The following is a 25,652-nucleotide window of genomic DNA, read 5'->3' on the forward strand; positions in this document are numbered from 1 at the left end:
AACAACTTTATCCTCGCGGCCGAAACGCATTTTTATTGTCAAATACTCACATCTTGGATATTGTACTCAAGTTATTCGCATTCAAACAGCGGCACGATATCACTTTGTGATGAAAAATGTGACGTTTGAGGAGCTACCCGGAGAGCGCTTCTGTCCCCCCCGAAAGGATTTACTACATCGAATCGCATCTTTTCATCCTGGGAAAAAGTTTTCGTCGGTTTTGTTTTCGTCGGTTTCCCTTCTTTGATTTCGGCGGAGCGAGAAAAAAAACCCCCGACTTGTCCCCGCGTCGCGATTTTTTTTTTTAGTCCCATGCAATCGTGCGGTGTGTCTCTCGCCGTCGCTGCCTGCGCTGCTGCCCGGAGTCTCGGCTCGGCTTCTTCTAGTGGTGATGAGGGAAAGAAAATGGCGGCGGGAAAAGCGAGTGAAACGGAGGAGGACTTTCCGACACTGACAGCCCAGGAGAGGGACAGTTTGATCGGGATCGACAGGTCGGGATAGTAACCCCGTGCACTCGCGCTAAACGCGCAGTTTGAAAATGTCCTTTCCTTGCATGTCGAAAGCGTCCGTGCAGACTCGATACTGAGCCGCCTGTGTTGTCTTCTTGCTTTGCAGCTCACTGTTTGGATTTCAGAAGCTTCATGAAGATGGCGCCAGAACGAAGGCCCTGTTGATGAAGGTAGCAAATCTAAACCGGAGGTGTCTTTTTTCCTTTTTTTTTTTTCTTTTCTTTTAACAACCGAGCAGCAACCTTAGCTCTCTCTCTCTCTCTCTCTCTCTCTCTCTCTCTCTCTCTCCGACCTGTCGGCAATTAAGCACGGCGGCCGGCGGGTGGGGGGGGTGGGATATTTATTTTTGTTTTGCTCTCCCGGGCGGTGAAGCGCCGGTGGCCCGACTCGCTCCGGAGCCCGAGGCCAGCTAGCCGCCGCAGCCCCTCTTTTTTTTTTTTTTTTTTTTTTTTAGCCCGGCCAGCTAGCTCGCTAAGTTAGCCTCTCTCTCTCTCTCATCCGATGAACGGCGGACCCCCATGCACCTGTACCGCCCGGCCTGGTTTTTAGCCAACTGAGCCGTGCATCTCTTCGTTTAACCAGACCCCGGCGTAGGCCAGGGTTTGTCTGGCAGCCGCCCTTCCCCTTGTTAGCCCGGACAGCTTTTTAACCACACATCCTACTTGCAATTGTACCCACCAACAACACAACGTCGTCACGGGTTTTTTTTTTTTCTTTCTTTCTTTCTTTCTTTCTCCTGTTTGCACAAACTAGACACATTGCACTCACGACGAGGGAAGTTTAATGCCATTTTTGAGTTTGTGTAATTACAGGCATTATGCCGGGCCATGTAGCCTGGAGTAATAAAGTGTTATTACCTGGCTATGGCTGATATAACGTTGGTGGGAGTAACGTAAACGTTGCAGGGTGCACCAGCTCGCCCATTGGCGTTATTCGGTGAGGTTAACTAGTGCCCGGAGCTTTTGCATTGCTCTAACCTTTGTTTTGTGACATTGCATTGGTGCATTTAACGCAGTTCAGGAGGTTTTTTGTGTGTGTGTGTTTTGTGTGTGTGTGTGTGTGCTTTTGGTGGGTAAGTCTGTGAACGAGTTGACAAACGTTACAAGTAACGTTAATGGCTGGCTGCCTGTCCAAGATGGCGGGACATGGCGGAGTGACACCGATAGCTATATAAGCAATTTGATGTGAACATATTACTCCGACTCGTTCGTGCGTTGCTCAAGTGTGTCCCCGAATGTCCTCTGTTGTCTTTGTAAAGATGGGGTCCTCTCGTTGACCTAGGTGGTGTCGGGGTCCTTTTGTTTACAGTCTCCATCGGCCCCCTCTGTTTGGCTCTGCATGTGCTCACGGACTAGTAAGCTGCTTGTTGAAACGAGGCTACCTGTGCGCAACACAAAGAGCAAAGACCCCTCTCGTGAGTGGATCATGAAGTGTGTATGATGGAGGGGAGATGGTGCTATTGACAGCTCGTGGTTTGAGGGCCCGTCCGCTCGCTAGGTGGTGTGTGTGTGTGTGTGTGTGATACCTAGGAAGTGCACAGAAATAGCTTGCTAGACAATGTGCACAACACAAAATGATGTATTAGGCTTGATCGCAGTGTGCAGCTCTGATGTTGTGCAGCAGAGTAAGTACACATGTGTTACCTCTCTCTAGTAAACACAGGAGAAATGCAGTGGTGGTTTACATGCTTTATTTTGGACCCCTTACATAAAACTGCTCACCTGCCATCTTGACACAGCCTCTGCTTTGGGTCTGTTGTGTCACGTATCCTGTGCTGTGGCTTCGGTGTCAGTGGTCACACAAGCTTATTTTTGCGCCTCACGCTATGAATGTCTTGCAGATGACGATGCTGGTTGTGTCGCCGGTGTCATTAGCCAGGTCTTCCTCCACAGACAATTTCTGTTGCCAGACTTTCCTGTCACAATCCTGCTGTCGTACATTACATGCACGCAGCTCAGACAGGCGCTCCAGCTAACTTACAGCCTCGAGTGCCGTGTATTTCTGCCTTAACGGCAACAGACGTGGTTCTATAACACTTTATATAAGCTGGATGGGACCCTGAAAGTAGGCGCAGCTTGGGCCTACCTGGCACCTGTACGTGTGGATGCAAAGTTTCTCACTACTGGACTTGATATTACAGTTATATCCGTCAACATTGTCATGAGTTCAGCGTCACATCAGCACAAGGATGTCTTGATATACTGACCATGTAATACCGAGACTGAGGAGGGAAATGTTGCAGATATGCACGGATCTCTCGCTGATCTAACTAAACATTTAAGGTAGTGAAGAAATGTGACTGATCACCAGTGAAGGCTATTTTTTTTTGGTCAATGTTGTTATAACATTATGCAGAAGTCTCAAATTTAATGTCTTGTTTAACCTGCAGGTTAATTTTCATGCAGAGGAAAATACAGATTTTAAATTCTGGCCAAAAAAAAAAAAAAAGAGCTGGCAGTGAATATGCAAATACCCAGATGTTGGATTGTCAGAGAGGAATATTAATGTATAATATAGTGCAGCAAATGATACCGTGGGATACATGGAGATTATATCAATATGTGATGTGTGCTTTCTGTTAACTGATTGCTCCATTGGCTTCTTTAAATACCTACGTAAAGAAATGCACCGGGCACACTTGAATTTTATCGTTAATAGTGTTGTTGTGCTTTCACCTGAGAACGACTGATGAAAACAAAATGACAAATGAACCATAATGTGGCCCCACATGCCATCAACTTCACCCCGATTCTGTTATGTCGAGTCTGCTGAAAATTATTTAATACGCTCAATTCTCCCATGAATTCATTTAGTCTCATTCTTCTCTGAAAAATCAGAACACATTTATGTGTTTTTATGACTCCATTTCCACTCGCAGCTGATTAGTTTAGAGCGATAACCCTGTCTGGCACTTTGTAATGGTCATGTCGCTACACTGTTGCTCTCGCTACTTGCAGACAAGAGTGGGTTCAGTATTGCTGACAGAACTAGGTCACTGTATCACCACCAGTAACTAGGTGGCGATGACGTAAACTTCAAATAACTAGAAAGAAGAGCAGCTTTCAACTTGGGTGTTTTTATTTCTTTGTCATGATGACGTTTGCATTGGTGATTATTTTCGCTGCATGTTTTTAGCAAGAAGAATACTATATATTTTTTTTTGTAATTATTTTTGGGTGGAGTTTGCACGTTCTCATGTTTGTGTGGGGGTTTCCACATAGGTCACACTAACAGACATGCATGCTAGGCTACAGCAGTGCTCTTGTGTTGCCCTTGACTGAGGCACTCGGTGTGCCGTACTGTGGTTGACCTCTGCTTTGAAATAGTTAAGATAGGTCATTTGCAGAGGATAGTGTTTCCCACAGGGATTAACTTCGACAATATTAGTTGCATACAGGCATTTAACATATTAGCAGGCGCATGAGAAAGATAGCAACGACCAGATATGTAAGTTTGGTGCTGCATTTGTAAGTTGAACAGTTAGTCTGATATCCAAAAGCTGTTTGTGCCGTCCATTGACTTGAACCATGCTGCATAAATTGTTTCTCACCTCATTTTACATGTGGAAGCTTCCTGTTTTCTTATAGCAAGAAAGTCCAAGTTAAAATCAGACAGGCCAGGTCCAAGAGAGCTAACAGGATCAAGATCATGGTAGTATCACTTCCCAAATCCAGCCCTATCATGTAAAGTGTTCAGTGATAATCTGCTGCATTAAAATGTTTGCGAGGTTAACAGTAGTGTCTCTAAACTAATCTATCTAATCTGATGAGGATGAGGACGGATGTGTCCAAGCACTCCCCAAAAGTGCAACACATCTATATATTTTGAATTGGACTCTGACTGTAGTGGGTATTACATGTTGAACATTTCTGTATTTTGTTCGCCTTGTAAAAGCGCATGTACGAATCTTATAAAAGTCAAGTTTTGGCTGTAGATCCCGTGCTGTAAACAGCTTAGAAAAATCTGACTGTTGAGAAGTTGCCTACATGTGGCTGCATCCTCCTTATTCCCTAACATCTTCAGATTCTTGTGTAACACTTCCTGGTTTGCCCATTTCTGTGTGTCTGACCTAGTTCTCAACTCATATTAGGAAGTGTAATAGCTGATAACGACAACTGCTGGCAGTGTTTACATCATTTGTTTTAGTGTGTCTTTTTCTCAGCAAGCCGAGATATTGTTTTAGATCTCGCCTCAGAAGAACTATGTGATGCAACCGTGGCTCTGCATTTATTTCAGTCTAGTGTAGAAGCTGGGTCCCTTAGTCATCTTGAATACAGCTGAGTTTTCTCACAGTAGTTGAATACATAATTAACGAAATGATGCTAAACTACTCAGATGATTCAGCAAAACTACTAGGGTGCTGAAGGACACTGGCTTTTCTTTCACATGAGTTAAATGTAAGGTTGCCTTTGGAGCCACCGACATAATACATAGCCACAAATCATAAGTAATCCTATACTTCTCCAGAATCACTGGAACTGACATTGCCTAGATGAGTGTAGGATTAACTTCTGCGTGTTGCTCAGTTGTTTGAAATTCACTTGTGACTCAGTAAATCCAAAGTTCATGTCTATTTGTGGGGAAAATTAAACAGGTTGATGCAAACTGAGCTCTTTATTTATTTATTTTAATTTTTTGTGTGAAATGCTCAGCTATAGAGCGTTTCATTTTTTTTAACGGACTGTTTCGCAAAGTTCTGTGTCCTGGATGGCCACCTGCTCACCATGCACACGCAACCACAGGGAATTTGAACTCCCTGCCTCAAAAAATGGTCTCAGTTTGGAGCCCTGAATCTTAAGAATTTCCCAAATTTATTGTGAAATACACAGGAATCAACAACGGCTGGTGTGCACCTGCTTGAAAATGAAAGTACACATGTGAGCTTGTCTGTGACAGTGAGGTCGTGCAGAGAGTGCTTTAGGTACAGTTTGCAAAAGTCAAAACTACTTTAATTTTTCTGTTTGTTACCTCATAGTTATGTAATAATATGAGACTGTGGCTGTGTGTGTGTGTGTGCGCGCGTCTCTTTGAACCTTTTGAAGCTGTAACCCAAAATCCTTGGATTTGTGTCACACAGTGAACTGTCAAGCTGTTAAGACTGCTCTGACTTCTTAAGTACAATTTATAAAACCTCAGGTTTGACAAGGAGGCGCTTGCATTTAACGTAAGGTAGGACAAAGGTTTCATTCCTCTCTGGATATTTACTGCTCCATCTGCAGACTTGATCTTTTCAGAATAATGACAACCATGTAAAATAAATGTATTGGATTGCATAACTGCTTTGTGGAAATGGCAACATTGTGTGTGTGTGTGTGTGTGTGTGTGTGTGTGTGTGTGTGTGTGTGTGTGTGTGTGTGTGTGTGTGTGTGTGTGTGCGTGTGTGTGTCTGTGAAGGTTATTTTCTTAAAAACTGTGGTTGAAGTTGACTGTTGAGATGAAATATTATCTACTTCTGTATAAACTTGGAAGTCAGTTCTCGGTTTCACTTACTTGTGCAGCTGCCTCTCCTCGGCTTTGAATGGCGGGACGGCACTCGGCACCGGGGGGGCCAGCTGTGATATCTCCGATAGGATCTCGGCGTGGCACCAGAAAGGGTCGCTCACTCTCTGGTGCAGGAAGGGACACGGATGATGTGTGATTGATTCTCTTTTTACAACTTCTTTGGTGGGCTCAGCCATCATGAGAAACATTAATTGTATTAATTATGAGAGGCAGAAGAGGCCACTTGCATCTCATTTGACCCTAAATGTAGCTGAAGACGCATCATTTGCTCTATTAATCACAATGCATTCAATTTGACTTTATTTTTGTGTTGTATATTTTTAAACCCAAATGAGCATCTTTATTTACACTATGCTCTGTAAAAAAAAAAGTATTATATCTGTGATAGGTCGATATGATAGGGTATATGTAGATAATTACAAATTGGTGGAAATTAAGATTGGTTTCATTTTCCCTCAGGATTGATAAGGTAGCTATAACCTTTCTTGACCTATGCCAGTAGTGATTCAATGGTGTTGCCAGCCTGGGCTGAGGCTCGATGGATGTACTGCGGTTGTCGGGAAATACACATATGCGTGAGCTATTAAAAAAACAAACAAAAAAAACACCCTTTAGCTCCATAGTTCTTGTCGTGTGTATCCAGCTCGGAGGAAGCAGCTGCTTTTGTATTCACGCTTTATCAGTGCAAGAAGATCTGTAATAGAAGTTAAAAAAAAAACAATAACAACTCATAAGCAAAAGGCCTTATCTCCAGCCTGATATTTATCTGCTGGAAAGAACTTGAGTTGGCTTGGCCAGAATTTGGGAGCTGACGTCAGCCCCGCTGTGACTTTCAAAAGTTCTGTGTGACATTGCTCGCTGTGATTTTCCTCCTCTCTCGCTCTCTCCTACTCTCATGTTTCTTTTTTTGCTTTGTTTCCTTCTTCTGCACAATACAGATAGTGACACACACAATTGAGCCATTTTATTTCCGTGTTCTCCTCCAGGCTGTTCGCTGCTACGATTCGCTCATCCTTAAGGCCGAGGGCAAAGTGGAGCCCGAGTTATTCTGCCAGCTCGGCCACTTCAACCTACTCTTGGAGGATTATCCGAAAGGTGAGTCATCGCTCCTCTTCACCTGCGCTCAAGTGTTTTGTACAACCATCCTCTCCTCACGCGCTCTTGTTCAGAGGTGCTCGTTCAAATATTTTGTCCACTCTTCTACTTTGGTGTAACAAACACTTCAATGATTACACCTTCCGTAGACTTTGACCATAGTGACACTTCCAGCTCCTGATCTTCTCCTCAGTGTTTGTTTCATTCTCTGCTCGTCTCTCCCTTTCAATTACAGCATTATCAGCATACCAGAGGTACTACAGTTTACAGTCAGACTACTGGAAGGTAAGACACACACATCTCATTCAGTTAGTGATACGCTCACTGACACACACACACACACACACACACACACACACACACACACACACACACACACACACACACACACACACACACAGTCTTCATACACAGGAAGCATGTTTCCTTAGATCCCAGTGTGAGATGTGGTTTCAGGTTTCATGTCAGAGTCATTTTGAACCCGTTTCCTGTTAAGATGACACTTTGTGGAGCAACTGATTGCTAATTATCGGGATATTGTTTTGTTCTTGAATTTTACCAAGTAGCCGCAAGGTGATGTAATCAGCATCCTTAGTGTTAGTTTACTGGTGTAGGAATGAGCCATTTCTTTGGGAATTTCCTTTCAGTTTGAATAACAATTCTTTGTTTTTTGATTTCACATTAGCTAATAAAGAGATGACACCTGTCCTATTATGGTTTTGATTGCCTTTTGAGATGTTCTAATTTTGTGGATCTGTTGTATTTTATGTAAACACCTGCACCTCTCTTCTCCCACCCAGAATGCTGCCTTTCTGTATGGCCTCGGAATGGTCTACTTCCACTATAATGCCTTTCAGTGGTGAGTACCAGCTTTTATCATATTAATTTGCATAGAAACAGAGCAGTGAGTCAGTGATAATCAATTGTGTGAATAAACAACAAGAAGTTTCTGTTGCTTCATGGAGTTTCACCTGGAAGCAGTTGCCAGGCAACCAGCGAAGAAGTACTCTGGTAGAGTAACCCATTGTAAAACATATTTACACATTAGATAGAGTAGAGGAGTGTAGTCCCTTTATGGGACCTTTATCCCACATTCAGGGAATCAGAGTAGTCTCAAAGGATGTCAGGCCTAAACAATAGAGTTTCCTTGACAGTGTCTGCATAAGAAATAGAGCCTGACACACTGGATTTTTGGGACCAATGTTAGGAAGTAAAGAACATTCCAATATCAATATATTCACCAAAATGTGCTTAAAAACACATGTGAAAATGAACCATACAATGAGCTAGCTGTGTTATGAAAAGATCAAATATTTCCACAATAAACCAAATATTAAAACATGTAACTTCCATCTGGATTTGGACCAACCTGTTGTTGATGCCAGACAGAACTTGCATACTTCACATGTGGAAAAACAAATCAGCCATTGTGTTTTGACGGCAGCTGAACCCTCTTTTAAAAAGGCCAACGGTGGAACGACAGATCCACACACGAGAGACCGCCTTTCCAAAGGAGCCTCTGAAAGCACGATCAGGACTCCACAGCTCAGTTGGAGCCTGTGTATGTTTACGTTTTGTGTTGTAACCGGCTGACAATCTGCATTTGGAGGGAGGCCGTCCTTTGGTGTTTCCATAGCAACACCACAACCAGAAAGGACTCCGTTCTGGCTGAATTACCAATAAGAATAAAACCAGCTTTGAATCTCTGGCTTGATGAAGGCTCATTATGCAAGCGTCAGCAAAATCCAGCTGTTGTTCTCAGTGGCTGCATGCGAATTCCAGTCAGAAATTGTTCTCAGGAGGCACACGGGCATCCGTATATGTTTTTTTTTTAAATGTCATGGACTTCGTTTGAATTCCCACTTCGTGCGGCGCTTCAGCATTTCAACCACCACTATAAAGTAACTGAAGCTTCCTCTGGCTAACTTTTCACTGCAGCATGACTTTTGATCGTGAAGCAAGCACGGCAAAACCAATAGGGTGCTTTGTCAGTTACTGTGGAAGGAAGAGCTTTAGTATTCAGTTCAAGGTAGCGAGTGCGCTCGGCGTGACCAGAATGAGCAGCGACCGTCGAAGGTTTTTTGTCTGTCTGTCTTCTTCCTAATCAATGAGTTCATTTTCTCCTGCAGGGCGATCAAAGCATTCCAGGAGGTGCTGTACATTGACCCGGGGTTCTCCCGGGCCAAGGAGATCCACCTCCGCCTGGGTCTCATGTTCAAGGTCAACACAGACTATGAGTCAAGCCTAAAGGTACGTCCGAGTCATGTGCTGCCTTAATAGTAGTGCTGACACCATGTAATGAAGCACAATGAAGAAAGTAAGCTTCATGCATCAAGCTTAGCGTAGTGCCACCAGTGGGTAGAACAGAATATTCACCAATGAGGCTCCCATTCAGCGACTCTGTGTGTGTGTGTGTGTGTGTGTGTGTGTGTGTGTGTGTGTGTGTGTGTGTGTGTGTGTGTGTGTGTGTGTGTGTGTGTGTGTGTGTGTGTGTGTGTGTGTGTGTGTGTGTGTGTGGACATAATGATTCATTCTGTATGTGCACTGATTTCTGCCACTGTTCCCTCACAGCATTTTCAGCTGGCTTTGATTGACTCCAACCCCTGCACTTTGTCCAAAGCTGAAAGTAAGCACCTTTCCTATTCATGTTACACCACTATGTATATATCATAAATTACATACTTTTAATAGAGATGTCCTGATCCCGATGAGGGCATTTTTTCTTAATGTATTATAGAGGTATTCAATTGTCAAGCACATACATTGAAATCATTTTTAATGAACTTGAAATGAGCGCTGTGCAGCTGTCTTGTCTGGAAAAATGTAAATGTCGGATCAGAACTCTGTATCAAAAGATATTAAATGACTCGAATTGGGATCGAAGCAGAAAAGCTTCATCGGGACATCCTTAACTTTTAGTACTGTTGTCTGTAACGTGTTTTTAATTGCAGGTAAAGGAATCATTCTGTTTTAAAAAAAAAAGTCAGAAGTGTGTGTAAAGCATATTGGAGTAATTGTCTTCACATAATAGCAATCGTATTTCTCCTTTGTTGTTGTGTTCATTCTGAAACTGCAAACTCCACCAATTGATCCTGAAATGGAAAAAGTCTGTCTCCCTGCATCTTCAATAACAACAGCATGGAAACCCCCTGTTGTGGCTGTCTCCTGTACAGTGTTAGACTGGTCAGCTGCTTTGCTTCACTCTAGGTTGAGCATTATTTAATATGCTGCTGCCATCTCATCTCTCCCGCCCCGTTACCTGTTACCTTGACGACAGCAATATCCTCGTCTTCTTTTTTTTTTTTCCATTTTAACCCAACCTCTCGCTGTTTGCCTTTGCCTCATTGTGTTCCCCCTTCATTCCTGTTCTCACTCACACATGTACGTAGCAATGGCAGCCCCCATCCTTCTTCCTTCTCTCTCTCTCTCTCTCTCTCTCTCTCTCTCTCTCTCTCTCTCTCTCTCTCTCTACCCATCTGCTGAGAGTCACTCAGGCAGCTTAGATCAGACACTGCAGCGCTCCAGACAAAGGAAGGTGCCGCCAGGAGCACCGCTACCTATCCGCTCTGTTACACTTACTGTGGACAGGCACTCTTGGCTTTTCTATTTACTGACAACGCAGCACTACTTTCCAAAGACTTGGAGAGCCAATGAGGAGGACTAACTCTGAGACGGGGTGGGAAACCTTTTTCTTAAATTTTAGATAACCTCCAACTAACCCGTTTCCTGTGCTCTCCTTTTACAGTTCAGTTCCACATTGCTCATCTATATGAGATTCAGGTAAGTGCTCTTTCTTTTATTTAACCTGAGCTTCACTTATGCTTGCTCCCAAGGGCACAAGACAAGATTTCCTTTCCATCTCCTTTTTGTAATTGTGAGAATGTGAGCTGAATCTTGATTAAATGTGCACCGCTGAGGCAAAAAAAGAAATCACAGAGCATCTGAATGCCGGGGATAGCCCTGTGTTTTTTGAACTAGGTGCTGACAAATTGAGGAGGGAGCAGGGTGCGCGAGTGGGTGGCGTGCAGGAGGGGATAGGAGATTACTCTCAGCCGATCGACGGGGTTGCCAGGGAAACAAGAAAGTCTGTCTCCCCCTCTTTTGTATGCTGGTGGTCTCCTCTCTCTGTGTCTGTGCGGTTCAGTGGAGAGGTACAGTAGCTCTCACCAGCTCGGAGAGCAGCAGCAGCAGTGCTTTACAGCTAATGTGGGTTTTTTTTCCTGCTGTGTCAGAACACGGCGCTGCAGTGGAAGTGTCAATGTGAGCAGCAAATCTTTGGATGCAAAAGTGTCACTAAATTTAGAGGAAAGGGGAGGGCCATCAGCATAATAACTCGGGTATTCCTGTCTTGGTGCTGCACATCATCAGGGATGATGATGATTTGACTCCTTTGTAATTTGAGCTTTGATCTCTCTGTCTCCTCATTTTTTTTCTCTCCCAAACCCACTCTGTTCAATTCTTGCTACACTTCCTCTCCCGTTGCCCTCCCACTTCCCGTATCCAGAAGAGATACCGGGCTTCCAAGGAAGCTTATGAGAGCCTTCTGCAGACGGAAGATCTTCCTGCACAGGTGAAGGCCACAACACTGCAGCAGCTCGGTAAGGTTTCCCAAAAACAAACAAAAAGCTCTCTTAATTCAACCATACAAATCAACTTTACTACTTTAGGGGAACTTTGTTTTCCTGTGAAACTGAGGGATTGATTCATTTTGACTTTGCACAGGCTGGATGCATCACACAGTGGAACAGCTCGGGGACAGAGCCAGCAGGGACAGCTATGCCATCCAGTGTCTGCAGAAATCTCTGGAGGCCGACCCCAACTCCGGACAGTCCTGGTACTTCCTTGGCAGGTATGTTGTGCACACGCACGTGCAGCATCGGATGATAACTCACTATAATCAGAATTATGAAGACTTCTCATTAGATTTTCTGTGGCACAAACCTAACCGCCTGTGTGTCCTGCAGGTGCTACTCAAGTATTGGGAAGGTCCAGGACGCCTTCATCTCCTATCGGCAATCCATAGACAAGTCAGAGGCCAGTGCAGATACCTGGTGCTCTATAGGGTAAGTGTCCATTTGAGTTTGTTCTCAGTGAAAGCTCAGTGTTTCCCCAACCATTGCACGAAAGAGGGTCGGCTACGACCCTATGACCCCATGACCCCAGTGAAAGAAACAAAACATTGGATTCATGCTGTTAATCACATTTATGTGCATCAATTTCATTTCAGCTCAGTGTGATGTGGAGTTTCTTTCCTCTGTTCGCTGTGTGTTCCGCAAAACAATTCTGAAATTCAGGCCAAAATATCTACGTTTATTAAACGCACTCAGTTTGAATGTGGCAACAAACCATAGCATTTGCTACAGCAAACTAATATTAGACAGATACAGATACACCCAACCAGAAGCACGGGAGGACAGGCTTTGATTCATATCAGTAAAGATAGTCCTGAATATATTCATCCCTTCCACCCTCTGCAGCCCAATCCGCTCCCTCAAAGCAACCTGGGAGAAACACTGAATTTGCAATTATTTTCAATTCTGAGTTCCATATGATAAACTCCTGAACAGACATTTTGGAGTGACATATCTTTTTTATTTCCTAATCTTTTTCCTAATGTCTCCATCCATCCTACCATTATTCACCAACTTTCACCCTTTCTTTAATCAATTCATTTGCCCCTCATTTCTTTTGTTCTTTCCATAATTTTTTTTTTTTTTAAAACCATAAAAATGTATTCTCCCCACCCTCCTTCTCTTTGCACATATTTCTTGGTCTCCTCCCCCTGCATCCCTTCCTCTCTCTTCTCCTCTCCTCTAAACCATCACCCCCTCCACCCTCCCCTCTCTCAGGGTGTTGTACCAGCAGCAGAACCAGCCCATGGACGCCCTGCAGGCCTACATCTGCGCAGTGCAGCTGGACCACAGCCACGCCGCAGCATGGATGGACCTGGGCACGCTGTACGAGTCCTGCAACCAGCCGCACGACGCCATCAAGTGCTACATCAACGCCACACGCAGCAAGGGCTGCACCAATACCACCGCGCTCACCCACCGCATCAAATGCCTGCAGGTGGGTGGAGAGGGGGAATTTAAGGCAAGAGGCGTGCCGTACGCTGGCTGTTTGGATGGATACAGCATCAGTTGTTCAGAAATGAAGAAAATATGTATTGGATGGAGTTTAAATTCCAGCAACAGTGGGATGTCCCCAGTGAAGCAGCTAAAATGTTTGGCAGCTGTTTAGCGCTCAACTACGGCTTTTTTATTCTATTTTTTAGAGTGTCCTGTCACTTTTGGAGAACACTTTCTGAGGCAAGTTTTCATATTATTAATTGAAGCTGCCGTTTCTTTATTATGTGCTCTGGAGATCAGCTGGATTGCTGGCATACCAGACGTGTGTCAGGCTTTACAGAGCAGATACACAGCCATTAAATAAAAAACCCAGATCAGTTGGGGACATCCCTGATTGAAGCTGCTGGTGTGACGTGTGCCTTGTGTGGATTGTGGGCAGACATCAAGGCAGTGAGTGTCACAGAATGTAGCAAAGGAAATGCATAAAGTCTAACTGAACGGCCCCGATGTAATGAAGTCGTCTCTCTCTTAGCATTAGCAGCCTCTCCCTTTTCTGAACCTTCCTCAACCTGTAACTCCCTTCCTCTTGCATAGGAAGGAAAGCATGGGGTTTTTTCAAGGTTTCTTCTGTACTACCATCAGTCTGCTCTTCTGCTGTTCTTAAACATCCCTGTGAGGCTTATATCATTCCTCAGGGATGGGATTAGATGAGTCTATAAGGCACAAGGAGACTTCTGAATCCTACAGGGTGAATAAAGTAGATCCCTACCTGGCTCATAGGGTCCAAGGGTCTGTGCAGTTTAATTATAATGAAAAGAGGAAGAAGAAACATGGTAGCACCCCTCGAATAATTCATTTGACAAATTCTGAAGGATTATTTGTCTTTTTGAGAGACATCGATTCATGTTGAAGTTAATGATAACTGAGATTGCCCATAGCCTCCCACAGATGTAACAACTGGGGTTTTAACGATCTCATACCTTAATTTATTCATCTATATTTTTGTCCAAGCGGTGTCATTTATTCCTTTTTACACATGCATGAAGGAATGTTAACATTTCCACCAGTTCTGTGAGCATAATTTCATGGCATTAAGACAAGCTGAGCGGCTTGTTTTAATGGAACTGTGACTGTGTTTGGGATTACTGTTGCTGAATGTCATTGGAGTTCCACCTTGTGAATACATGATGTAGGTTTATTAGCCTGAGTCATGCAGCCAAAGCAATTTAAAGACCCCAGTTACTGCCAGATAGCTTCACTTGTGTTATAACCTCTACCTATTTACCATTGCTGATCATTTCCTTGTTTTGAGGTCATCGTTTTTTTATTTTTATAAAAAAAAAAAAAGAAAAAAAAAAGCCTTGATTTATTTTTTTTATTTTTTTGTTTTTTCACGTCGTTCTCCATTCCCCTAGGCTCAGTTGAGTAACCCCCAGCTCAGTAGCCTACAGGGTAAAAGTAAAATGCTCCCTCTTATTGAGGAGGCATGGAGTCTACCAATCCCAGCTGAGCTAACCTCCAGGCAGGGAGGCCTGAGCAGTGTACCGCAGCAGGTGAGAGACCAGATAGAGCAACTTTACACCTCCCCTCCACTCCTTTTCCTCACTCCCCTCCCCCCCTCACTCCCTCCACACCCACCCACCCACCCACCTTCCCCTGACCGAGTTCACACTCAGACACATAGGCACTTAATGTACACGCAGACATAACCTGCAGGTCAGCACATGCGCATGCACTGTTGTACAGTAACGGGTGACGCTTGAGCTGAACTCCACCTCTCCACACTGTCTCTGTGGGAACGCGAACGCCAACAAATACATGATATTTCTAATTGGAGACCTTGACTTTATTATAAGTGCACAGCTACTTGCAATTGGCTGCTGTTCCATGCTCAGGTCATGGCTGCTTTATGGCATCCGTTATAAATGAGAAGTCGTCCAGCCGAGCGTCACCCCGCTCTTGCACTCCGTCTCTTTTTCCCACAGTACTGCAGTCACTCGGCTTCACCTATCACGCTTATTAAATTAAAAACAAATCAACAATGAATTCCTTCCTATTCAATTTCTCCCCCTCTCTTAATCCCGTTTTTAATCTAATGTGATATTCAGGATTACACCCCCACACCCTCCCCCTCTCGCACTACAAATCCAGTTTAAGGTGGCAAACTTGTTGAACCTGCACCACGCCGCTGTTTGCTCTTAATCTGCTTTGTTTCGGTTGCCTTTCTGAAGAGATTAAAGCGCTCTAAATCTCAAATCAAGTGGCTGCGTTGTTCCAATTCTCAACGCTCCCTGACACTCCCTGATGCTCTTGGCCTTTTTTGGCTTTTGACCCCTGTGTGATCGGTGAGGTCGTGCTGCAGTAAAGTATACCCAGGCTTTCCTATTCGCTCTGTCCATCTTCCTCCTCCCCCCCTCGTTCCCCCTCCTCTCAGTAGCTGTCCTTAGATGTCCTGCAGCTGCTCACAAAGCTCCAGCAACGCCCCCTAGTGTCTCATCACCACGTCATTCAGTCATGCCCATCATAACAGTAGATGCCAGTAGCTCTGTTGTGTCCATGTTTGTGTGTGATCATTGTTGTGTTATTGATTTATCGCAGTGGAATATGTTGATTTAGTCAGTCAATTCAAGTGTGAATGATTCTGAAATGATTACATTATGGATGACTAGATCTCAATGGGTCATATGTGACTTTAACCTGATGCATCGTGATAAAATGATGTTTGACACATTGCAAAACTCACACAGGACATTGGTCGGCCCACATTTTGTAATGCAACATATACAAGTGATTTTCTAACCTGTCAGGAATCCTCCTGAACAAAAGCTTCTGCGAGATGTGATCAAAAATGTATTAAGACTGTTCCTGTTACACATGAAATCGGGGAGTAAGTATTCCAGATTACATTGCTTGATCAACATCAGCACCTGAGTTACATGCGTGTTTCTGTACATTTACGATTTCACTGGACTTGTAGAAAATCCCTTCCCTCCTCCCTTCTCTATGCACATCACTGTGCTTCACTCTGTTCGTGCAAACGGGAACAGTCTCGGAACATTTTAATCGCATCTTGTATTGATTTCAAGGCAGCTATAACAAAACACAAGCAAGTGGGTTTTTGCGAACTCTTAAGTAGTCACATCTGGCTCATAGGCTTCCTCAGGGGTAACAGTCAGGCTGTCAGTGTGTGGGGTGCCTCGTAACCTTTTGTTTTAAAGGTTGACTTACGCTGCTGTGCCCTTAAACAGCTGCTACTGCCTCGCGTTGTCTGACAGTGCAACTAGAAATGCAGTGAATTCGGCCTTTACGACAACATTGAGTGCTGCAGTAGTGGTGAATTTCCACCAGCATTCAGGAGAAATGCCCCGAGGGCTGCTGTTGCTGTTGTAGTTGCCTGATGATGCAACACCAAATACACAGGAATGTCTTGCTCTGTATGTCCTTTAAGCTTCAACACAGAATCACAGGATTTCTCTACTTTTTTTCCTCTTTCCCGTCTCCATGACCTCTCCCTCTTGCCGTACTTTGTTTTCTCCTTTTGCTGCTTTACCTCTTCATAAATAAACAAACCCATCACCTTTTTTTTTCATTGCTTTTACCCCTTTCCCCCCCTCCTTTGTCCTTGCTCTAATTCAACCCCTCCTGTTCTCCATGACCGTTTGTCTTGTATGTCCATTTACGTCTCTGTCCTTTTCCTCTTTTACGTTTTGTTTTGCTTCCCTTTGCCTGCGCTTCCCACCCTCCATCCCCATCCCTTCCAGGCTTGTAAGCCCAATCACAGTGCAGAGGGCGGGGGCTCGGGACAGTCTCTGCCCCCTCACGTGGGCTCGCTGGGCCAAGTGGAGGACCAGTCCTGCCCAGCCAAGAGGAGGAGAGCCTCCAGTCCTGCCAAGGTAAATATGACAGTGACATCATGTTTTATGTGCTTGTGAAATGTTCCCATTTCCTCTTATAGTAAGCAAAGTCACAGTTTTGCATTGTATGCTGATGTTATATGTTTTTTCCCTCAGAGTGACTCATGGGCCAGTAATCCAGCACAGCAGCCAGCCCCCAACTGGTACCTCTCCCCTCAGAAATTACAGGTTGGTAATATTTTTGATTCTTTCTTTTTTTTTTATGATACGCATCATCTGCTGAAGTCACATCAGGTTTCTAATCTCACTGTCTGTCCTCAGGTGCTGGAACAGTTGCGGACTAACCGGGCCAACCTGAAGCCCCCTCAGCTGCAGATGTTGGAGCAGCTGGAGGCGCAGCTCGCCATCATGCAGCAGCACCAGCACCAGGTACGAATTTATAGCAGAGACACATTTATTCAGGTTTGCTCTAAAAAGTTTTTTCGAGCTTCAACTTAGTGTGCATCTACAAATCACTGGTAAACGACATTTATGATATGTCAGTGAGGTTCAAACAAAACATTAACATGCGACTTCCAGTAGGTCTGATGAATCAGCACTTATTTACTCACTGCCATCTTCATGCATGTTGCATGTACATACCCACGGATGTTTACAAAAAAAAAAGTTTTAATACTGTATAAAACTGTTTAAATATGTCATCGACTCAGGCTTTACCAATTTACAGTCAATTCATGGGACCATACAGAACATGAATATTTTACACATGTACAAAACATGTGGGATTCATGCTTCAGTCCCTCGAGCACTGACTGGAGATTCTACAAACAAAGTGCACTGCATGACGTATGATTATTCAGACCTGACTTCCGTCACTTAGATCTTTTGTGTCGCTGCGTGTGTAGGCGTTAAACTGTTGTATTGTGTAATGTGCCAAACCACAAGTTTCAACATCGACAGGTAAGAATGTAAATATTAACTCGTGTGTTTTCTGGCTGACTGAGAATGATCTTCAGGTGGCGGAGCTGACCTGTCAGGCTCTCCAAACAAACAAACATAAAGAAGGGTTTAAAAGTAGTCATTATTCAGCTTTAATCACAAACTGTAATGTTTTTTTTCTTTTCCAGATGAGACAGAATGCCTCAGGAGGTCAGGTGCGCCCCTCTCTTCCCAACGGCCCCACCACCAACTCCCTCCCCTCTCCCAACCCCAGCCTCCACCCCACACGGCCCCACCTTGGATCCCACCCGGGACCCCACCGGCTCCTGTGCCCGCCTCAGCCGCTGGCCAACGGGCCCGTGGGCTCGGGGACACACGGACACTCGGACTCTCTCCCCGCGGGCGACAGTAGTAACAGTAACAGTAGTAGTAGTAGTAATAATCAGCCAGGGCCCACGGCCACAGGACCCAATGGAGACGTGCCTTACCTGCAACCTGCCGGCAGCGGCGACGCAGCACTGCTACCTCACACCTGCACAAACACGCAAACACAGGACGCCATGCCGCGCCAGGCCCTGCACCTAAACTCCTCTCAGGTTAGACACTTACTTTTCATCTGAAATCTCCCTCCTGCAAGTTCTCTCTCCCTTAGTTATGGATTATGGAGGGTAGTTCCTGTTTGTAACAGTCACACTCTTTTTTTTTTTTTTTTTCCTCAGGGGCTTCAGAAGGGGTCTGTTCCACATGCGACAGGCTCCAGCAGTGAGGGGACCCTCTCTCACCCCCAGATCCCCAACTCCACCACCCCCGTACACCCCAACAATCAGGTTGGACATTCCACTAATGCCCCATCGCCGCGGCAGCAGCCCCATAACCACCTCCCATCCCCTCCCTCCCTCCTCCACTCCTCTACCTCAGGTGGAGCAGGACCCGGTGCGTCCGCTACCAAAGATGGCAACGCCGCAGCCGCTTTTGTCACGGCAGCCGCAGTGTCCCTCGGCAACGGGGGCTCCGAGGGCAAGGCGCCGTCGCCGCTGCCACCGGCTGACGGCAAAGTGGCGGCGGCGGCAGGCGGCCTAGCCAATCACGTCCACTCGGGGGACGCCGGCAAGGCGGCAGAAGGCGGTGAGAAGCCGAGCCTTAGCGCAGACAATCCGAGGCTATCTGCCCTGCTGGCGGGGGGGAAGGGCCCTAAGGAGACCGAGGGGCCGTCAGAAGGGTCCGCACCCACGGCGTCCACCATGTCCGAGCCCCATAAGAAAATCAACAACATCCACCCGGCCGTCCTGCCCCCCACCCCCCACGCACAAGGCAGCTCAGCTGCCTCCTCGCCCATCTCTGCCATATCCACCGCCACACCGTCACCCAAATCCTCAGAACACACCCAAACAAGCGCCCACAGTCCCGCCACCGCCACATCTACCGCGCCCGCCGTGAACGGTAACGGCAAAGGAGGCATCTCCGAGGACTCTCAAAGCCCGCTGAAGGCCGAGCCGCCCACCGTCACCACTCTCAAAGCCACGCCTCCACACGGACACAGCTCCTCCTCCTCCTCTTCGTCATCTTCGATATCCATCTATCCCAGCTCCACAGACGTGCTGAAGGCCTGCAGGTGAGACTCTTTTATTGACCTCATGGCGTCCTGCGGAAGCACTCGGGCGCTCCCCTGATGGCCCGGTTTAATTCCTCTTGGCAGGAATGATCGTCTTGGCAGGGAGATCAGTGTGTTGACAAAGGCAAAATAACACACAGTCAGGCCACGATGGATCTTTAAAGTTCATAAGGACTACACCAGATTCCTGGCATGAGGCAGATTCTGAGTCACTTCCTGCACACTCAATTATAAGTGTCAAGAGTTCAAAAGCGTGTTTGAGGTCTTGATGGGAATGGACTGGATAAGTAGAAATGGGGGTGGACTTCTAAAAATCTGGGTAGTTTGGCTCTGGCATGTATCATGTAAGTTTTGAAATACGTTACCTAAACCACCAAGACTGGCAAGCGCACGTAAGCGCTAATTGTGTTTTTAAAATGGATCGAAAGGATGGTTTTACTGTTTAAAATGCATAGTTTCTAAAATGATCGCTGACCTCATCCCTGTATTGTGTTGACTGTTCTTGCAAATGAGCTCGGCATCAGTGGAAGTGTGCACTTTGTTTTGAACATGTCTCCTCCCAGTGGAATCGCAGCGTTACTACACAACCGGAGGCAAATGATTATGTAACAGTCAACAACACTGAAGGCGACTGGGCAGCCCTGTTGCCATGCAGATATCTCCGATTATTCAGTTTAATAGATTTCTTCCATTTGGGGACACGTTCTTCTGTCTATTGGAAAAGAGCACTGATTTGTAAAATGTGCCTTCACGTTTCAATATGCTATTATGCAGTGAATGTTCCTTTGAAAGAATGTAAGCACAGATCGGAGGCAAGACTGGCAAGTGATGTTTGCTTTCTGACATAAACCATTTGTGTGTGTGTGTGTGTGCAGAAACCTGGGGAAGAATGGTCTCTCCAACAGCAGCATCCTCCTCGATAAGTGCCCCCCGCCCCGGCTGCCCCCTCCACCCTCACCAGCCCTGCCCAAAGACAAGCTCAACCCTCCCACACCCAGCATCTATGTGAGTATTTCCCACAGGAAGCTACTTCAAGATGACTTTTTTTGCTGTAATAGTTCTGTATGATATCCTTCAACTTCCTGTTTCCTGTCTGGAACAGCTGGAGAACAAGAGGGATGCGTTCTTCCCCCCACTGCACCAGTTCTGCACAAACCCCTCCAACCCCGTCACTGTCATCAGAGGCCTGGCTGGAGCACTCAAACTGGGTAAAGGCTTTGTTTACGTCATGTGCATGTTTTTCACCACAGCGTTATCAGTCAGTGTTTGAACTGTTTCCCTCTCCCATGCCTCTGCAGACCTGGGTCTGTTCTCCACAAAGACTTTGGTCGAGGCCAACCCGGAGCACCTGGTGGAGGTCTGGACTCAGCTCTCTCAGCCTGCCGATGAGAACTGGGACCCGACCGGCACCAAGAAGATGTGGCGCTGCGAGAGCGCCCGCGCTCACACCACCATCGCCAAATACGCCCAGTATCAGGCTGCTTCCTTCCAGGAGTCCCTGCGGGTTAGTCGGGCTTTGTCCTCTGGAACCAAAGCTTACTCGCAATTTATGCATCAATTCAGAAAGATTTAAGGACAAACAGGAAGACTGAGGAGTATACTGCTGGCTGAATGGGTTCTCTGATTTGATTTCAGGAGGAGAATGAAAAGAAGGCATTAAAGGAGCCCTCAGACACAGAGCCAGCGTCAGCAGAGAGGTACATAACATCATTTAAATGTTTTGCCATTAAGGTATGATTTGTGATTATATTTGTCATACTGCATGTGGCTTACTGAAAGTACTTCTTGTGTGTCTGAAGTGCTGCACGTAAACGAAGGGGCCCCCTGAAACACATCAAGTTTGGAACCAACATCGATGTCTGGGACGAAAGGAAGTGAGTCTCGTCTTCCATGTCTTCAAACTGAAACCTTTCAAATTAAAAGCTCTGCGCTGTGATGTAATTATGCCTCCTTCGCTCTTCTTACCAGGTGGAAACAGCAGCTTCAGGAGCTCAGTAAACTGCCGGCTTTCGCTCGAGTCGTATCCGCCGGCAACCTGCTCAGCCACGTGGGTCACACCATCCTGGGGATGAACACAGTCCAGCTGTACATGAAGGTGCCTGGCAGCAGGATACCAGGTCAGTGCACTAACACTGCACTACTCCTTCTCTCTGCTGTGTATCAGTGTGTGTGTGTGTGTGTGTCGATGTGAGTATTGAGGTTGTTTTTTTCTTCTCTTGTGTCTCTCCAGGTCACCAGGAACACAATAACTTCTGCGCCGTCAACATCAACATCGGACCAGGAGACTGTGAATGGTTTGCAGTGCCAGAGCCCTACTGGGGAGTGATGAGCAACTTCTGTGAAAAGTAAGATGGCTGTTTTCTCCTTCTTTCTTTTGCTCTGCCTCCGTACATCTCCGTCCTCATCGTCACACACCACAACTGCTTCCCTCCTGCCCTCCAGGAACAACATCAACTTCCTGATGGGCTCGTGGTGGCCCAACCTGGAGGACCTGTACGAGGCCGACGTGCCCGTCTACCGCTTCATCCAGCGTCCGGGCGACTTGGTGTGGCTCAACACGGGCACCGTGCACTGGGTGCAGGCCATCGGCTGGTGCAACAACATCGCCTGGAACGTAGGACCTCTCACCGGTACGTCTGGGATAGAATATGGTTCCCCCGGATTACGTTCAATCTTCCTTTCTGTTTGTTTTTGGCCACTTAAAGCAGCACAGTTTTGTGTGTAATGCTCAAGAGACTGTGCGTGTTTACCATCCACTAGTATTCAAAGTTCACCACCATGTTGAGTAGGAATTATGTCTGATCGGCTGACATTTTCCGTGATGTTTGAAATAGTTTCCAGCTGATTTTTTTGCCCTTTTTTTGCTGATTACCTAGATGATTACAGAACAATTTTATATCCAGAGGCATTTCCGACACATTCTCCCATCGTCTTTATAACTGAATACACTCGTGATAATCAGCACACCTGTTTATGCTCTCCACATAATGACTCTGTCTACACTTAAGCCAAAGTGTCTTTTTTAAGTACTAATAAAAGACTCTTGCTGTTGGTGGTTTGCTAAACATCACCTGGTTGTGACTGTGTATGTAAAATAATGTCATATTCAATCTTAATCTGCTTCTTTCAGCCCACCAGTACAAGCTGGCGGTGGAGCGGTACGAGTGGAATAAGCTCCAGAGCGTCAAGTCCATGGTTCCCATGGTGCACCTCTCCTGGAACATGGCACGCAACATTAAAGTGTCCGACCACAAGCTGTTCGAGATGATCAAGTGAGTCACTTTCAACTCCCAGCAGATTGTTTGCATTACATGTTTGACTCTTCTTGCGCGAGATGGGTCCGTCGCTGACGTGCGTGCTCTCGTCGCAGGTACTGCTTGCTGCGGACGTTGAAGCAGTGCCAGTGGGTGAAGGAAGCGCTGGCGTCAGCCGGCAAGGAAACGGTGCTGCGGCCGAGGACGAGAGACGAGCCGGCCCACTACTGCACCATCTGTGAGGTCAGTGAACGCACCGGGAACATTTCAGCATCGGAGGTGTGAATTTTAACAGGATTTCACAATCCTGGCTTTTGCAGCTCACACTTATTTGCAAGTGGAAGAGAATCGTGTGCGTGAGAATATTACTCTTCACCCTACATATTTCATCAGAACCAAATGTATGCGTTTGAGCTGAGGTGATGTTGCATTTCAATTCCCATGTGTATAATAGTTATTGTCGATGATTAAACATTTAAATTGATCATTTATTTTGCCATGTTAAAAAAACAAAAACATATTTATTCTAGTAATACTGTACTTGAGAGTAAATGATCTTGTAATCCTGCACTTTGCCGTTCAGTTTATTTTGGACAGCATCGAGCATTGTTGTGGTTGGCTGAATTAAAAGCCAACTAATTAACAGCTATGCTCATAGTTTTAGTTGCATGCGGGGCTTTCAGCTGTTTTTGTATCTCATTAAATCTGTGTTGATTGTTCGGTTATTGACGGTCTGTGAAGCAGCTCCAGGATCCGTCTCTGGGTGAAACCACAACTGCGGCCTGTGTCTGCTGCTCAGAGCTCACAGTTACAATATAATAGAAAACACACAAATTCTGTCTGTCTTTTATTTCTGTATGTTTATGTGTGTGTGTGTGTGTGTGTGTGTGTGTGTACTCTGCAGGTGGAGGTGTTCAACCTGCTGTTTGTGCGCCGGGAGCTCCTGTCCAAGAAGCAGTACGTGGTCCACTGCCAGGACTGCGCCCGGAAAGGCAGCGCCACGTTGGACGACTTCGTTGTGCTGGAGCAGCACAGGATGGAGGACCTGATGCAGGTCTACGACCAGTTCACATTAGTAAGTCTGTAGACTGAGGGAGGCTGTTCACACCTGGCTTTACACAGCCTGGCTGATCCGATCACCAGTGGACAGCTCGAATAAGTACGACTGTTCACGTGTGCTGTTATCATGCGTCTCCACTAACCACTTGTGGTCAGATCTCACTTTCCCCCGAGTTTCCTGCCACTGCTTTTACCTCTCACTTAAATGACTTGTCAAACAAAAATATGTCATTTTAACAAGTGTGTGAGGTGTTCTTGATCAGTACAGAAGTTTTGTCAATGAGTGTATAACTAGATATTTTTTCGTCGACCCTTGTGGAAGACTTTTAGGGCATCAGGTTTAACTGCATTGCTTTTATATTTATTTATGTGTTCACAGCTGCAGGAAAACAATTGAAATTACTGCAGAGACCTTGGCTGATTGTCTTGTATCATCTCTCTCCGCAGGCCCCTCCTCTTCATTCATCTTCATCTTGACATTAGGTGACTCCTCTTTCTTCTGCTGTGGAGCCATGGAGCCCATTTACAGGAACTCGTATTAAGAATAAAAAAATTAAAAAAAAAAAAAGAAATAATGAAAAAAATTTAAAAAAAGAACCAACAAACATCTACATACACGGACCATTTCTGATATTCAGGAAAGCCAAGGCCGTCTCCCCACCCTCACCCACCGCCCCTCCCGTATGGCTGGTCTCCATAGCGACGGCTGGAGGCTGAGGCGGCCGAGTGTGTCTGTCTATGCAACCTGTTTGAAGCGCCGGGGGGGAGGCCTTCCAGAAGGGGGCGCCACCGAGCTCGATAACAGGACTTGTTTTCTCTCTTTTCCCTTCTCCCCCTGCTAGCCCCCTCTAGAGACAATGGTTCAGCCCTGTTTTAATGGAGGACTTAATCAAATAGGGTTGGGAACGGGGGGGACGGGACGAGGGGGAGGAGCGGGATTCTTAATGCGTGATAAAAATGTTTTGTAGATACTTGTTAACTGTCACAACTGGCAACACCACCCGTAAAAGACTACTGACTTGACAAACCCCTCTCTCTCTCTCCCTTTTTTCTTGTTTTCTATTCTGGTAACAGGATGAAATGTTGGCTTTGATTTCTAGAACTCCCCCCTCAAAATTTTCTTCAGTTTTTTTTCCTTCTAAGGAGCACTAGCCTAACTGGTCTTTTTCTATGGTAGATAGCAATTTTAAGACTCTTTGGACAGCAAAGTCTCCAAAAAAATTTGTAATGTGAAGAGTTTAGGTGAATTTTCTTTCTTTATTTCTGTTCTTTCTTTCTTCTTTTTTTTTTTTTTTTTTTTTACAGCTTTTATGTTCTATCTTTGTCTTGTTCTTTTCAAAACTATGATGTTTTTGTTTGTTTCTTAGGTAAAAAAAAAAAAAAATTGAAAAAAATAGGAAAAAAAAAAACTTACTAGCCAAGTCACAAAGAAAATGGGTTGCACATAGACTTATGGAATTAAGTTTAATTTGTGATTTTTTTTTTGTTTCGTTATGTTTCTAATCTTGATGTAAATTTACACTATTTATAAATACATATTTATTGCTTGAAAATATTTGTTGATGGAATGCTGTTATTTTTTCCAGAGTACCTGCCATTAAATTTGAAGGAGTTTTGTCATTTTAACACAACTCCTCTTACATTTTCTATATATAAATAAAATTGCTTAGCAAGCATTGTACAGAAACGGACATTTAAAATTGTTTTATTGTTTGAAGAATGTTTTATGATGAGTCAATAAACACAAAGTTGTCAAATTA

At 45.3% G+C, this 25,652-nt stretch overlaps 1 protein-coding gene across 2 annotated transcripts; it reads left to right on the forward strand.

The window, feature by feature from the left end:
- Nucleotides 1-37: 37 nt before the first annotated feature.
- On the forward strand, nt 38-25,652 carry LOC138620830 (lysine-specific demethylase 6A-like). 2 transcript variants are annotated; one of them, XM_069698401.1, is made up of 30 exons: nt 38-491; nt 616-679; nt 6,998-7,106; nt 7,342-7,391; nt 7,907-7,965; nt 9,236-9,356; nt 9,678-9,732; nt 10,852-10,886; nt 11,611-11,704; nt 11,829-11,955; nt 12,071-12,169; nt 12,956-13,175; nt 14,590-14,727; nt 16,936-17,067; nt 17,185-17,256; nt 17,350-17,457; nt 18,156-18,563; nt 18,687-19,579; nt 20,455-20,584; nt 20,682-20,787; nt 20,878-21,083; nt 21,215-21,276; nt 21,379-21,453; nt 21,548-21,696; nt 21,810-21,924; nt 22,022-22,209; nt 22,710-22,851; nt 22,950-23,076; nt 23,738-23,908; nt 24,340-25,652. In XM_069698401.1, the coding sequence occupies exons 1-30, from the start codon at nt 313-315 to the stop codon at nt 24,367-24,369; spliced, it is 4,464 nt and encodes a 1,487-aa protein (XP_069554502.1). In that variant the 5' UTR covers nt 38-312; the 3' UTR covers nt 24,370-25,652. The 2 variants fall into 2 exon arrangements, with proteins under 2 accessions (XP_069554502.1, XP_069554503.1); XM_069698402.1 differs by lacking the exon at nt 14,590-14,727 and having other exon boundaries at nt 39-491.

This window comes from Brachyistius frenatus, unplaced genomic scaffold (genome assembly GCF_029030835.1).
Source record: "Brachyistius frenatus isolate BFR_SWC_R1_liver_20210118 unplaced genomic scaffold, ASM2903083v1 Contig_26, whole genome shotgun sequence".
Lineage (NCBI taxonomy): Eukaryota > Metazoa > Chordata > Actinopteri > Embiotocidae > Brachyistius > Brachyistius frenatus.

Coding starts and splice junctions, on each gene's coding strand:
- LOC138620830 (XM_069698401.1), top strand. CDS start 313: ATGCAATCGTGCGGTGTGTCTCTCGCCGTCGCTGCCTGCGCTGCTGCC. Junction 17,458..18,155: donor TGCAGCAGCACCAGCACCAG/GTACGAATTTAT, acceptor TTTCTTTTCCAG/ATGAGACAGAATGCCTCAGG. Junction 21,925..22,021: donor ATGAGCAACTTCTGTGAAAA/GTAAGATGGCTG, acceptor CCTGCCCTCCAG/GAACAACATCAACTTCCTGA.